The 15695-nt window shown below is 46.0% G+C and overlaps 1 protein-coding gene across 12 annotated transcripts in view; it reads right to left on the reverse strand.

Annotated features, from left to right (window-relative positions):
* BEND7 (BEN domain containing 7) overlaps window positions 1-15695 on the reverse strand; it is an 89869-nt gene that overhangs the window by 9575 nt on the left and 64599 nt on the right. For 8 of the 12 annotated variants that reach the window (XM_060162095.1, XM_060162125.1, XM_060162063.1 and 5 more), the window contains 2 exons: window positions 7604-7657; window positions 1767-2242 (listed from right to left, as the gene is read on the reverse strand). In XM_060162095.1, coding sequence (XP_060018078.1) covers window positions 2088-2242; window positions 7604-7657 — 209 coding nt within the window. In that variant the 3' untranslated portion in view covers window positions 1767-2087. Of the gene's footprint in view, window positions 1-1766; window positions 6078-7603; window positions 7658-15695 lie in introns of those variants that run through there. The other 4 variants (XM_060162046.1, XM_060162073.1, XM_060162052.1 and 1 more) reach the window with 4 other exon arrangements.

Below are 15695 nucleotides of genomic sequence, written 5' to 3' on the forward strand. Positions count from 1 at the left end.
ACCCAGTTTCAGTTCCCTCCTCTCGTTCAGGAACTCAACAGGCCTTATGTTGCTGGTGTTTCCCCGGGGCTCACAGCTGTGCTCCTGGACCCGAGAACAGTACCAGGCAGACCCAGAATGTTCAGTGACCACTCGGTGAAGGAAGGGATGGAGGAGCCCGTGTGCACCTGAACTTGTCCGTCATCTTTCTCCAAGTCGCCCCTCCCCGCCGTCTTCCCAGTCTCGGGAGCGCCAATAACACCAGCACGATTCTCCAGCCAGAGACCTGGGTGTCGGCTTCCACACCTCCTCCCTCCTCCACCCCGAGCTAGTGCATCTCCAAGTCTTGTTGGTCCTCCCGTGCTCCAGCACGTGGGGCTTTGTCCTCTTCATTCATCTCTAGCTATTCCCTCGGCTTCTTAATGGGACTCCCTGCTCTAGGCTGGGCCCCCTCCAGTTAACGTCCCAGACTTCAGCCAGACCAATCAAGAGAGCCTGTGACTCTGATTGGACCTCTTACTCAGAATGCTTCAGCGGCCCCTGCGCGCTCCCAGCTTCTCGGGATGGTCCATAAGGCCTGGCGTGGATAGCACCAGGCCGACAGACCTCCCCAGCGTCAGCCCTCGTCCCTTGCATCGCAACCCCGGCTGTGCTAAACCGACGCAGCATCTACCGACAGTGGGTGTTCAGTAAATGCTTGAGCTGGACTCGGGGTGCAGCTGGGAAATGAGTCAGCCGCCGTCCCCCTGTCACTTGGTTTTAAGGCTGGGCCTGTAGGAGGGGAAACACCTGAGGCAGGTGTGTGCGCTCTTATTCTACGAGAATGCAAATGGTGCCCCTTCTGCGGGTAAGACTGGGTCCCCTCCCACTGGATGAGAAAAGCCCTTCAGGGTGTTAGCCAGGCGACATACGAGGCACAGATCCTTGCCAGCGAGTGGGAGCAAGGGCATCCCGGGGGCCTGGGGCCAAATCATGTGATGTGGCAATAATACAATAATACAAATAATTTCCCCGCACCAAGGGCCGCACCAAGCCCTGGGGGGATTACAGCAGGAGGGGCAGGCTGGTGCCAGGCCCCCAGCTTCCAAGGGCTGCGCGTGCGTGGAAGACTCTAGCTGGCAGTAGTTTAGATTTTCTCTCTTTGCAAGCAGTTCACCCTGTCACCTTCTCTCCTGCAGTCCGGCTGCTTTCTCACCCGCGACTACTGCACTCCCCCCAGCTGTAGACTGGCTCAGCGCCAATGCCTCCACAGAAGGAGGGCCCAAGACGCAGACCCCGAGCCAAAGCCCCGACAGAGCTGGCCGGCCAGCCCGGGGTGCCTTTGGAGGCAGGAGGGGGCAAGTCCCCACGAGGAGTAGCGCCCCCCTGTGTTCAGAGAGGAGAATAAAGCAATTAGGTTTGAACAGCCACTTTGCGTTAGAGAAGATTGATTTGTCCTTCTGATGTGTTGTTTCCATAGAAGCAGGGCTTAGCCTTTTAAGTGAAGCTTAATTCAGTTAAAATTAGGCTTCAAGCATATCACTACTTCTCAAGTGTTACTGTGGGACCTGCCACTGATCTAACTTCCAGGCGGAGCCTGTGACTTAATGCATTCCAAGACACTCTTTCTGGTGGCAATCTGGTTCGTTGGTTTAATTTTTAAAATTAACTTCATACGGAGAGAAAACTTTCTGCATAAGATCACCAGAGTACTAATAAATACCTTTTAATTAATGGCTGGCATTGTCTCCACTTCATAAAGGCAGGAGGGTAGGCACACAGGCAGGAGACAGGCGCGTTCAATTAAAGTAATTTATTGTATTCTTCCAGAACAGACATAAAGGGCGTCTTGGAAATTGATATCACAGCACGTGTTATACACCATTTTCACAACTAGCCTTGTGTTGAATATTTTTTAAAGAACATAGTAATCTTAAAAAAATCTAAATATTTACATATTAATAAAACATACATACAGAAGATTGAGACCTTATCCATAGGTATGGAATAATTCTTTTTTTTTTTGCTAAGAAAACCTATAAAAAGGATTTCTGAATAAAGTCTGAACAGTAGTCGCAGTTAAGTAAACACAGTTTTAATTTATAAAATATGATTTTACGGTTGCAGTTTTATGCTGTGTATTTCCAATCTCTGAATCCATTGCACATATCCGAGAGCCGAACAATCCCCACCCACCCCTCAAGTAGTGAAAAATTCAAGCTCTCGCCCAGTCTTGGCAGGAAGTGCTTTGAAGGTTCATGGTGTATATTAACAGATTCCACAGCTGTAAGGTAAATGTTTCTACTTTTATTTGCAATGTATTCATCTTACTGTAACAGAGTTGAAAGGTCACTAATTAATCTTTTCAATTCCCTTGAGAAAGGCTTCCTTCTGAGAGGCAGAAGACAACTTTTACAACATATCTTGCAGAAAAACAAAAGCCTGGGTTCACAATACTTCATTAGACTCCTTGACGAACAGAGAGGCTGGTGTCAGGGAAGGGGTTACTAACTGGCCTGAAATCGAAAAGGCTAGGTAAACCTGTGATGGAAACCATTGATCTGAACCTTCCTTGAGGCTCCGAAAAGAAGATAAAAGACACACGTGTATGAGATGTAGCTGTCTAGCAGGTGGATTGATTCCATAAGCCACGCCTAGACCAGCTTTGTCACATCACAGGAATGCCTCCTATGGTCTTGGGTTGATTAGCTGGTCTTTAGTGGGTACTGCCTCCCCCGAGAGCTCCCCTCCTAGCCCAGGGTTAGCTGCCCCGAGTGATGTGATGGTACAGGTACCTGGGATGGGGTAGTCAGGAACTGAGGTTCCCAGCTTGGCTAGCCCATTGATGGCTTGTTGCCCGGCGCTGGGCATCCGTGATCCTCATTCCTCCTTAGCTGCCTCACCACAAACCGAGGGAGTGGGACTAATGGTAACTCTGAGCTCTTACACTCTCCGATTTGATAAAATAAGTGCCAGGGACGTGTGTTAAATGGTAGCACAGCGTTTCCCCTCCCCACGCCCCGGGGGTCTGGTGTTTCTACTGTCCAAAGTTCTTTCAAGCCAACTTTTGGCCTTTGGGTCAAGTGCCAAAACTTCACGGTAATTTGCTTTATACAATAAACGAAGTGTAAATGCAATGCCTCCAAATAAACAGGCATTTTAAATTCATCACCTTACTAGAGAAAGGAATCTGGAGGCAAATATCTCTGTGAAACAAATACCCACATGCCCAAAATATTTCTTTAAAATGAATCCACATTTTCACTTGTTGGTTTTATATATAGCGGGGGGCAAGTGTACCAGAGCCATGTGAAGTATAGAAGATCAAGTACATTTGTGGCCAGTTGCCACATGATGCCACAACCCTGGCCCACTCAGCTAAAACCATCTGTTAAAATAGTTGTCAGGTGTCATGTGGATAGCTGGTTACTTTGAGCTTCTCACCTTTTAATTAGTTATTTTGTCACTGTGTTGACACAGCCTACGTGAAAGATTTTTCTTTCCTAAGAATTTACGTATCGTTTGCACTTATCAGTGACAAATGATTATTCTGGGGAGAAAATGATGCCACAAATGATTTCATCTAATAGATCAGAGCTGTCCTGTCTCCCAAAACAACTTTTCCATCTTCTAAGCTGTTGAAGATTCTAATTAAGTTTGGCCTTCAACACTGCTTCCTTGGTCCGGAAAGAGCCATTCTCCTCTATACTGCAACTAAGCAATTTACATTAAAATAAATACACTTCAAAACTCTATACCATATTCACACTGAAAAAGAAAAAAAAAAAAAACGGAAAATAAAACTGCTTCTTTTTCATGGACATTGAACCAACCCAGTGATACGCTGGACATTTAAAGGCTGAGAATTCAACTCTGAAGATGATTTTTAAACATCTTAGACCAAACTGGAGGCTTGATTATCACACATTACAAAGAAAGAATATGAAAACTATTCAGACGTGACGGGTCAGCTTCACAGAACGCCCACACTTTGCAGTAACCTGAAATGCTAGTGGATCTTTGAGGAAATTCCAATGGAGGAGATGCGTGCGCTAAGAAGTGTCGCTAAAGGGAAGTCTAGGCAGTGAAAGCTGTCTCTGTGTCTTCCGTGTTTTCTCTCCTGGTGTCAAATATATGACCTACAACAGAGACAAGAAAGTGAAGGGGGGCCGCTTCTCTAAGGAAGAGTTGTACGCTTGTCTATGACACGGCCAGACGCAGGACCTCATTGGTAAGGTGTCTGTGTTTCACCTCTAAATCAGTATTTTTTAGCCAAGGCTTTAGGTGTGCCGAATGAGTAATTTTAGCCATTAGAAATCTGTAATGATGATTTTTACAGGAAAACCCATGAATGTGGGTTCCTATTAGAGTATGTTCATATCTATCATCCAGGAGTAGAAAATGGCTAAATAAAATACGATATGGCCTGTAAGACGGAATATAGTGCAGCTATTAAAATAATGTGTAGGGAGATTTGTAATAAAATGGGAAACGCTTGTTAGGTGGTAAAACCAAACAGAACAAAACTTTAGGAAACAAAATTGGATGGATTTGACCTCCATTATATAAATTAAAAAAATATAGAGAAAAGTCTGGGAAAAAACACCCAACAATAATGGTTGTCTCTGGGTGGTAAAAGTAATTTACATTTTCTTCCTTACACTTTTCTGTATTAATTTCTAAAATGTGTGCAAAGGAATGCCAATTTATGAGCAAAAAATGCTAAGCCTAGGTGCGCTCTGCACTGTTCTATTTCAAATCCAGAAGCCTCCTTTAAATTTCAGTACTGTTTTGATTTTATTCTCTGTACTCTTTCCCCCCCCCCAAATTGTTCCCTTATGGTGGTTTTTCTCCTTTATCAGAGCTCTGTCTCCACCCCTGGGTTATAGTAGCCTCTGCCTCTGGTCTGAGGGTGGGATTTGCTCACCAGAACCTAACTCAGTGCTGACTCCTGGCATCGCTCAAAAACGCTTACTGACAGGGTCGAGGGAAAAGAAATTAAGAAAATATGTTTTTCCACTCGAAAAATCTGTATCCATTTTTGTTAAAGCTAGACAAACAGAAGTTTGCTGAAGTGTTAACGGACTGAGATAAATGTCATCTGACACCCGACTGTAACCGTGGCCTGGTCGGTTCTGGTTCATCGAAACACTTGGGGATTTATTCCCCCGTCCCACCCCTTCCCAACACGCATGAATTTGGGAGGAGAAAAAAGACCTTAATAAGGTAATAAAGGCACTGTTAAATCTTTAAAAAGGACCAATGGCTGCCAGCTCAGACAGACCAGATGAGGAAGGTCTGGCCAGTGAGTCTCCAATCCAGGGAGGAAGCTGTGTGGACGAGAAAGGTGGGGCTCATCCCTCGGACGGTCTCATTAAGGAGACACGTAAAAGGGGGGAGGACTAAGTCGTGGTGCTGTGTTCAGAGGAGCCCCAGACTGGGCTTTTATGTGAGAGGCACTCCAGAGACATGCCAGTCTAATCAAGATTGTTTAATTCCATTACTGCAAAATTTGGGCACCAATCCGTGACGTCTCTTCCCATTTTCCAGGTGATAAGTGGTATTATTTATCATGCTGTTTAGTGATTTGTATCAAATATCTATCAGGAGTCTAGTGAAAAAAACTGCAGGAGGGGGTCCTACTATTGTCCTCCTTAGGGCCTCACGGCCTGGGGTAGGGTCTTCTTGGGAAGAACCTGAGAGCTGAAGCTGCAGCGGACTTCAGGCTGACTTATGACAGACACTCTAACTGTGAAGACGGGGTGACACTGAGATGGAATCCTAAAGGGATTAGTACATCCGTCACCTCTTAGTATCTTTAGGAAACATGCAGAGAAGGTGTAAGAAAGCTACGCGGTGGATTGGCTGGGAGTTGAGAGGCCTGGGCTCCGGCCAGGCCACCAACCCGCTGTAAGACCTTGAGAAAGTCATTTAGTGTTTCTGGGCCTCAGGCTTTTTTACCTGTAAAATAAAAGGACTGGATAAAAAGAAGGGACGGGACTAGATGATCTCTAACACGCCTTCTTTCTCAGATTCCTTGAAATTCTTTTCAGTTCCATGAGGTGGTTCTACCATCCTGTATGTCAATTTTCTCATCTGAAACACCTCTCTGCCTCCATCTTCAGACAGGAAAATGCAAAGGTATTATTTCAAGGGAGTGGTTTTCCAATAATAATACTTCTTAAAAGCCCACTGGGTCAGATGGTGGCCAGGACGGGCAGTGCAAATGTCCTGGGGTCGTGGGGGCTGATGGGGGAGGAACCCTGGAAAGTACAACTAGAACAGCAAGGTGTTCCTCCAGAGGGCCTCCCGAAAGGGCACAGTTTCCTCATTAGTAGCAGTGCTTCATGCCTCTACCTGGAGTGGGTGGTCAGAACAAGGCTGATAGGAGTTGTCCTGATACTCAGAGGAGCACAGGTTGGGAAGGAACAATAGAGATCATGCATTTCAGTTCTCTTGATTCTTAAGTGTGGAAACATAGCCAAACAAGAACTCCCCTTTCTGTAATTTCTATGACTATATACAGTGAGAACGTGATAGAAGCCGGTTGCTCTTGCCCTCTGCAGTCATTTCATTATTTGTCCATCGATCTGTTGCTTAGCTACTCAGTGACAGAGAAAGCACCGTATTATTTGCGTGTCCGAGTTTTCTGGCTGCTCTGAAGTTCGCTAACGTACGTTTCTGCTATACCGTGAACTCAGGGTAAGTGCTGTCTGTGAACACGGGCCTCGCCGAGTTCCTACACAGACTAACGACTCCTCTCATACTTGCTGGACCTAACTTAAAACTTACCACTCCAAATGGAGAGAAAACACTGAGTTGAGCTTTTTCATTTACAGGGGTTTTTTTTTGCGGGGGTGGGCGGTGTGTCTGGGTTTGGTTGTTAGAGAACCTTCAGGTATTTTGAGGGAAGTGAATAAAGAGTCTTGAGACCAACTGAGGGTTGGTCACATGGCTCACTGATCAGACACCTGTCCCTCGGGCTCTCGGGTGAGAACCGACGCAGAGGGAGGAGCCCGGGGTCGGAAGGATTACTTGAGAGTCAAATAAGAAGTCGGAATTAAGTCTATGGCTTAACCCTGCAGCAGGTGTGGCAGTGAGATGGTGTATTCAGCTGATCGGGTTACAGCGTGAGGAATGTGCCACCCAGGCTAGATGGATTGGGTACATTCAATCCGTCACTTAAAACACGGTATTCATCGGGTGCCCATGATAGGAAGCGCAATGACACTGCCTCGCAAAGGTTTTTGCGAGGGAGGTGAGTGAGGCCAGAGCGCATGTGAATTTCATCATAAAATGGATGATCCCTGATCTAAACAGAAATGTCATTTCATGTTAAAATATTTTTTTTAATGTCCCAGGGCTTGGGGAGGCAAAACGTTGTGACACTAAGTTCTTAGGACTTGCTGTTCTGAGGTTATCAGGCGGATGAAACAGACTGTGAAAAAACGGTAGCTTTTCATATTCAATGTGCAAAATCTCTCTGAATGCAGGGCATTGAGCTCCTCTGATTACTAGGGGTTGGGCCTCTTACAGAAGCAGTTTGCTCAAGCATCTGCCTCTCTGATGTTAAAAACATTTTCAATGCAAATATTCTCACGGGCTGTATTTTCCAGCAGGTGATGAAAATGGAAATGTGCTTTACCTGTTGGGGGTAGAGAAACGCAGTCCAGCCGTTCATCACCGTCAGCTGCCTCTGCTGGTTACAAACATGAAACACAAATGTCATTAGTTTCAGGGAGCTCATTCATTCTGCCGAATAAGGTAATACAATTTAAAAGCTCCAGCGCACATAATAGTTTTCACCTTTCTTTTCCCTTCTCAGCTTCAGCCAGTTCACATTAGAGATTTTAGCACCATGATTTAAATATTTTTAAAATGATGATATAAAATCCATTTTCCCCTATTAACATTTTTTATATCTTAGGAACCTTATTCTATCAGTCATTGATGATTTCAGTTCATTTTCGCTTATTTATACAGGCTTAAGTATCCACCCAGAATCTGGCGTGAATTGTTTAAACAGGATCGTCGAAGGCATGGAGGTCAGGGAATTCCTATGGTAGAATTTTACTTGTCATCCTCAGAGCCATTCTAGTGGGGCAGGCTTAGGACAGCTTGGGAACGAAGCTTTCTTTGGAGATGACTGGAAATTCAATCTGAAATCGGCATTAATTGAGTCATGAATAAAATCAGAAGGAGTAAGCATTTCTTCAAATGATTTGTCCCTTCTGTGCTTTAAAATGCAAAACTTTGCTCATCTCTGATATATTTCAATCTCCTGAAGAGTTTTCCAAAGGTAGATCCTTCCGTCACAGAAAACCTTCCAGCAAGTACAAAAAGGAAGGTGCCCGTACGTTTCCTGATAAGTGTTGGGCTTGTCAGTTTCCCCAACGTGCTGTGTGGACAGGCCAGAACATTCCACGGCTGCTGGGATAATTCTGGCCCTGCTCCCTCTGTCCCAGGGCTGCCGCCCCCTTGGAAGTTTCCTGCACATGTGTCCGTGAGGCCAGTCAGGTGAGGGCTGCCCCGTGTAACACGTTGTAATGCTGAGTTGCTGGGAAGCAAACTAATGGTGTGTTCTTGTTTTGACTGCCATGGCTTTAAACGCAATCAGGGTTCAGAGGTGGATGGAGACGTTCAGAGATTTCCCCTGGTTCACCCCTCCACCATCCTGCCCTCAGATTGCCACACGACGGCCGCGGTGAAAGACCCTCACCTGCTAAATCCACCACAAAAACACCGAGACAGAGTAGTCAAGACAAGTTTTGGCTGGAGAGACGCAGCAGCCATGATCCAGCAATCCCACTCCTGGGCAAACACCCTGAGAAAACCATAATTCAAAAAGACACATGCACCCCAGTGTTCACTGCAGCACTATTTACAATGGCCAGGTCACGGAAGCAACCTAAATGCCCCTTGACAGACGAATGGATAAAGAAGATGTGGTACATATATACAATGGAATATTACTCAGCATAAAAAGGAATGAAATTGGGTTATTTGTAGAGACATGGATGGACCTAGAGACTGTCATACAGAGTGAAGTAAGTCAGAAAGAGGAAAACATATCGCATATTAACGCATATAGGTGGGATCTAGAAAAATTGTACAGATGAACCGGTTTGCAAGGCAGAAATAGAGACACAGATGTAGAGAACAAATGGTATGAATTGGGAGATTGGGATTGACATATATACACTAGTATGCATAAAATAGATAACTAATTAGAACCTGCTGTATAAAAAAAATAAAATTCAAAACAAAGCGGCAACCACTAAAAATTATGTTGTAGATGAATGTTTAATACTGCATAAAGCATTCCAGTCAAGTGATGGGATAAATGGTAAGGTTAGAATTCTATAAATAGGTTTATGGACAAAACACAGGATATACTAAAATGTTAAGTGTTTCTCTCTGGATGAAAAGCTTATGGGTATTTAAAATTTTGTTCTTTGAGTTTTTACATTTTTCTTATATATTTAAAAAATAACAAACGTTATTTTTATATTTAGAAGATACTATTCTCTTCTGATTGGCTTAAGTGAACTTGAATAGGAAGATGAAGTACACCGTAGTTCTTTCATTGGGATTTATTTATTTATTTTCACTGTTCAAGGTTTATTTATTGTTTTAGTTGGTGTAACACTTAGCTAGCTGGCTGCATTATTTCCGACGATTTTTCTTTTTTACATCACATGGCAGTGTACACTATTCTGATACATATAGTACATAAAATAAAATTCTTTAGAACAGTTATGCACGGGACATGCAATACTGGATTTATCGTCAATCCCAGGATGTGATTCATTGGAGAAAAAAAAGTTGGACTAGGCATCTCGGCTAAAGGAACCAGAAGATTTAAAAGATTCTTCAGTAATAATAATAATAAAAGCTATGATAGGCATCACCATTTACTGAATACCACCTCCTGAGCAGTTATTATATGCATTGTGTCAGCTGACCCTTGGCAACCCCTACAAGGCAGGTCTATCTTATGCCCATTTTAAGAAATGAGGCAACGGAGACAAACAGACGTTAAGACGTACCAAGGGTTTGACTCAGGTTAATGCCCGGGCTTCACCTCTTCGCTCCCTATGTATAGTCCAAATATAAATCACAGGCATCACTATAAGCTGCAATTGTAAAACTTCAAGCTTTAGTTCATTTGACACTTTAGTAACTTTCTCTACCTTCCATGAAAAGCAGCTTTTCACTTAGTGATGACAAAAATCAGTTCTGGGTGTAAGTTGATCTTCCCTTTGTAATTCAGCTCTCCTCACTTTAAAAAAAAACAGGCCTGTGCAATTATGTGCTTTACTAAGAACCAAACATACACAACCCCAAATCTGTAAAGGATTATGTATAAATGAGTAGCTGCCCGCTGCACAAACAGGGCCAAGTGTTGTGGATTAAGAACATGACTGTTAACTTAAATGTGATTCTAACATCTGTCTGTAACAACAAGCTCACAATCTTTCTTCTCTGGTGACGGGCAAGTTGTGAAATTCGGGAAAGATGAAGCAAGTCCAATAAAATTTTAATAGCAGTGACAGCTTTACTCTTAGATCCAACACAAATTAAAAAATTGCGATTTTTGCACTGAGGAAATAATCTAATGAAAATGATAAAAATCCACACCAGAAAAGGAATCATTTCAGTTATCGAAAAAAAATGTATTACATGTGGTGAGAGCCCCAAATGAATCTCTATTTGGATCCGCAGAACAACCTTTCAGACCTGTGACAGGCACTTCCTTTTTCTGGAGGCTTCGCCGGCTGCCTTTAGCAGCGAATTGATTACTTGCCCAGGTAGAGTCTGTACCTTATTCCAGGAAGTGAGCCAGATATGATGAATAAGACTGAAGCTGTGGAATATCCATGAGACGCCGTATTGTCATTTAGACCGAAAAGGAGACCAAAAAAGAGCAAGCAATAGCACTGACCCCGGCCCCTCAGTTTTCATCCGCATGACGACAGTAACGCGTGCGGCTCCAGTTCCGGTTTGCGGGGATCCCACTTCTGTGCCGCTTGGGGAGAAAGAGGTGGGACAGGATTTGACACAATTGGGAGACGAAGCCTATTTGGCAGGTCACCGTGGGTGTGCTGTCATCTTGCTCCTGTGTGGTCTGTGTCAGGGTTAGCTTTGCCCTTCAGCCACCCTCCCCTTCTCAGACGCTAATGGAACCTGCTAGACAGGCTGGGGAAACCTGCCAAGGTGCCAACCACAACTCTCTAGGCAGAGAATCTAAACCCAGTGTCAGAGTGGAAGCATCCTCGATCAAATGAGAGGACGACTCCAGAACAGGGTATGCGATCATCTGAGCGGGCGAGATGCTCCACAGGAGGCGGGGGGGGGGGACTGCACCCCATTCTGTACCCACAGGCACACGAATTACTGATCCAAACCCTGAGATGGTTAAGAAACGCGCTCACTGGCCAGTCTATTTGGGGGAAAGAGAGACAGGAACGTGGAGGAAGGTCCCCACTGTGTGCATGTGTATGCTGTGGGGAAGGGAGTGGAGACCAGAACTTATGATAATAACTGGTCTCAGCATCTGACAACAGAAAAGAAAAAGGTGTGTTTATGTATAAAATACATACAGAAGGGGAACAACATTGCAACAGAACTTGCTCTTCTAGTCACGTGGCCTCTGGCAGCAGAGCTGCTCCTGTGTCTCTGAGAACAGTCTTCTCCAATATACTCAGTATACGCCCAACACTCCGCTCCCTACGTGTATGTCTTCCACCTTCAAAGGTGACTCTTCAGGGCTTCCCTGGTGGCGCAGTGGTTGAGAGTCCACCTGCCAATGCAGGGGACACGGGTTCGTGCCCCGGTCTGGGAGGATCCCGCATGCCGCGGAGCGGCTGGGCGCGTGAGCCATGGCCGCTGAGCCTGCGCATCCGTCCGGAGCCTGTGCTCCGCAACGGGAGAGGCCACAACAGTGAGAGGCCCACATAGCGCAAAAAAAAAAAAAAAAAAAAAAAAGGTGACTCTTCAAATGGAAACTTTTCAGCTCCTTTAGAGACTGTTATTCACTCTCCTCAGCTAGAGGCACAGGTTCTGGGACACCAAGCCCTCTTCCTGCTTCCTCTGGGTTGTCTCCAAAGCTCCTCAACCAGTAACATCCGGATCCTGAATTTATGCCGTCCTTTTCCCTCAAGCTCCCAAGGAGCTCCAAGCATTTCCCACGTCCTGCCGCCAGCCCCTGTGATGCAGGAAGAGGTCCTAGGTAGAGGAAGCAAGTGCAGATTTGCTAGAAGCTGGTGGCACAGCTGGGGCCAAGGCGCGGGGACCACAGGGCAGCTGGTGGATGGATCCTGGCCACTCTGACCCTTTGCCTTTCCTTTGGACTGAGTATTACATTTCAGTCTCTTCACTATGACAAATCTTAGATCTCTCTGATACTGTATTTAGTGTCTTTGTTTTTTGGGTTTGACAACTTGCTCTGAAAAGCAACAGGTAGGTACAAGTTCTCACATACTCAGAACCATCAGGGTTGCCAACGCAGAACCTAGGCAACATAAAACCAACTTAATACTTAACTAGCAAGGACACCGCTCAGCTTATACTTGAAAGTAAAGCTGAGGAGAGACGCACCCAGCAGGACACCAGTGCTTGCTTAATGAGGGGTTACTCGCGGGGTGCTGTCTTTTATAACACCTGTCAATTGCAAAAAGTGCTTTCCCTGGAGCCTGAAATCTAAGGGGCAGAGTCACAAAGGGGCCTTTGTGAGGTGTCTCCAGGCAGAGGCAGGGGACCTTTAGCCTAAGAAGAGATAAGAGAGCCGCCAGCAGGAGGGTGATCTTCCCAGGTGTTTCTCAGTGAAGCCACCCAGAGTGAGGTCTGGGCGCCTTGACCCGAGACTCTGAACCTTTGGGGGAGCTGGGAGAAGAGGCGATCAGGAGTGAAGAGGCCTCAGAGGACGGGGACAGAGAAGTGAGAGAAAGGGCCTGAGGACGAAGGACGGGGTACCCAGGGATGGCCAGGTGAGTGGCGTACCCAGCACGTGGCCACCCCGCGGGTTCTGGGGATGGGGGATGAGGAAGCCTCTGAACCTCCAGTCAGAAACTGCTGGAATATTCTCCAAGATCTCACGTGACCGCGATGAACTGATACCTTTTTGCTGTGGACAGCTGTCCCTTCATTCCCATTCGCTGGTCCATTCAACAAACATCCTGGCGTGTCCACACTGTGTCACACAGTGTTCTCAATGCTTCGGACAGAAACATGCAGCCTCTGCTCCTGAGGATTTCGTGGAGGAAACGGGTGTGTCCCTGTCACTATTCAGGTGGCAGAAGATCAAAGTGCCGAGGCCGCCTCTGAGATGCTGCGTGCTTCCAGGCGGAGGGGAAGCCTGGGTGTGGGAGGCCCGCCGATTTCAGACGGGGTGGGGCGGGGCAGGGTCTGGTGTGGCCCAGGGGCGCACCGGGCAATGGCAGGAGGTGAAGGACTGTCGCTGTGCTGGGGGGTATGTAGAAGGGTTTTTATCTGGGCGGACAGGAAGCCAGAAGTATTTAATCTGGGGCGGGGCATTACCGGACCTCATTAGCAGAGGCTCAGGGAGTGGAGGCTCGGGTCCCAGGACGTGGCCGAGCCTGGAGCTGCACACTGGGGAGCCCCCGATGATGGGACAGTGCAAGTCATGTGGGAGGACGCACAACGAGAACGAGAAGAAGCACCAAAGATGGAAACCAGGACCCGGGTTTAGGAGACAGGCAGAGGAGAAAGAGGTGGGGAAGGAGACCCAAGGCACTGACAGGGAAATTGGAGGAGAAACAAAGAGAATGAAATCACAGAGCCTGGAGGAAGACAGTTTCAAGAAGGATGTGATTTGAAAGGGTAACAATCAGTATGGAGGTCAAGTCTGAGTGTTAATATAAACAAGTGAAATCTGATGATCCGGAGGATGCAAACGCAGCAAAGGTTCACGTGTACGTAGAGGAGTGAGGTCAGGGGCAAAATGCCCTGGATTCTAAAGTGAACTGGGTGGGGAGGCAGACTTAGGGAATGAAGGCCCTTTTGGAAGAAATCTGACCAACAGTGTCAGAGGAGAAAGGAACTTTGTTTGCTTTGTTTTGGTTTTGGTTAGCAAAGGGAAGGACGATAAGGTCGTGGGCATTTCTTGAGCATTATTACATGTCAGCTGTCTATCGGTGGCAATACTTACATTATCTAATTTTAACTCTGAAAACACCCGGAGGTAGGTATCAGCCTCGTTATATAAATGGAGAAACCAAGGCTCAGAGAAGTTGAGTAATTAGTCCAGGTTCCCAGGAAATTGTAAATGGCAGATCAGAGCCAGGAAAGCAGACCTGTTCTCTCCACTGCACCACGCTGTGTTGATTTGCGATGATTTGGGGGTGCAGAAGACAGCAGTGAAAACTGGGAGACCCAGGGGGAGGATAAGCACATGATTTACTGCCCAAGACTGAAAGCCTTTGAGAGTGAAAGGGGCATCACTGATAATCATGCCGGGACAACAGGAGCAAAGCGGCTGCCCCAGCACAGCAGGCTGGCTGGTCCCCTGACCGAGGACACGACGTGTGGCTGCCTCAGTGACCTCCATGCCGCCAAGCATGGCTGCGCGCAAAGACATCTTCCGAGAGGTACGCTAGCTTCACTGATAAAGACGTTCATGTACAACCCGCGTCTGGAGCCTCAGGACAGCTCTGTACGTAGACAGGCTGTACGTCTATGTCCAGTTCGTGATGGGGACCCGAGATGAGAAGTATGGAGTGACTTGTCCAAGGTCCAGAGCTGGTGAAGAGCGGACGTGAGCCTTGGAAACCAGATCTACTGACTCTGATGTGACTTGTTACCTAATGCAATAATCCATTTGGTTACCAATGAAAAATCTTAGTAGTCCATTGCTCTTTATAAAAAGAGCATCAGTTAAGTGTAAAAGAAGTCAAAAGGTTAAAAAAGGAGGGAGGGAAGATTTTTAATAAAAAAAACCTCATCCAGTTATAGCTGGATAGTGTAGCATCTTGCTAGCTACTTTTATAGAACTGTAAGGTTTTTCACCCGGAAAAACCACTCGGTCCCTCAGTGCTCTGTGTCTTGTTGAGTCAAGAGCACTCCCAGCCTGAGCCCGGAGCTCTCCTCCCCGGGGCTGGTGGCTGGGCTCTTCCGCAGGCTTGGTCATGGTTACTCCTACTCACAGTGAAAGTTCAAGTAAGAGGCTGTGTTACAGACAGTCTCACAAGTTTGTACTGCTGTTCTTTGAACCCCCAGAGTGTGACATTCAAGCATCTAAAACCTGTCTCCCAAACTCTCACACCACAGCCACAGAAGCACAGAAGGCTCTTAGCAGGCCAGGGGGCCTGAGGTTTGATCGGTTGTTTTTTGTTTCGTTTTTTAAAAATAATATCTAGAGGCTTGTGGCCTCCTAGGGGTGATTATTCCTACATAATGGCAGAAAACTGACCTCAAAAGGATTCTTCATTGGTAAATTGTCCCACCGTCACTTTGGGGAGAACGAGATTTCAAATGACCATCTCTAAATAGTCATAATTCAACTGGTGTTCACCTTTCCTGGAAGAATGATCCCAGAACCACCAAGCCCAGATTGAAGGAAAAAAAAGAAAAAAGTAAATATCTGACTTAAAAATCTCTTTCTATTTTACATGGTCTTTCTGGTAAGATGATTATTGTGTGTGTGTGTGTGTGTGTTTGTGTGTTTTAATTTATAATTTATTTTATTCACTTAGTACAGTAAGAACACCTTTCCATGC

This window comes from Lagenorhynchus albirostris, chromosome 1 (genome assembly GCF_949774975.1).
Source record: "Lagenorhynchus albirostris chromosome 1, mLagAlb1.1, whole genome shotgun sequence".
Lineage (NCBI taxonomy): Eukaryota > Metazoa > Chordata > Mammalia > Artiodactyla > Delphinidae > Lagenorhynchus > Lagenorhynchus albirostris.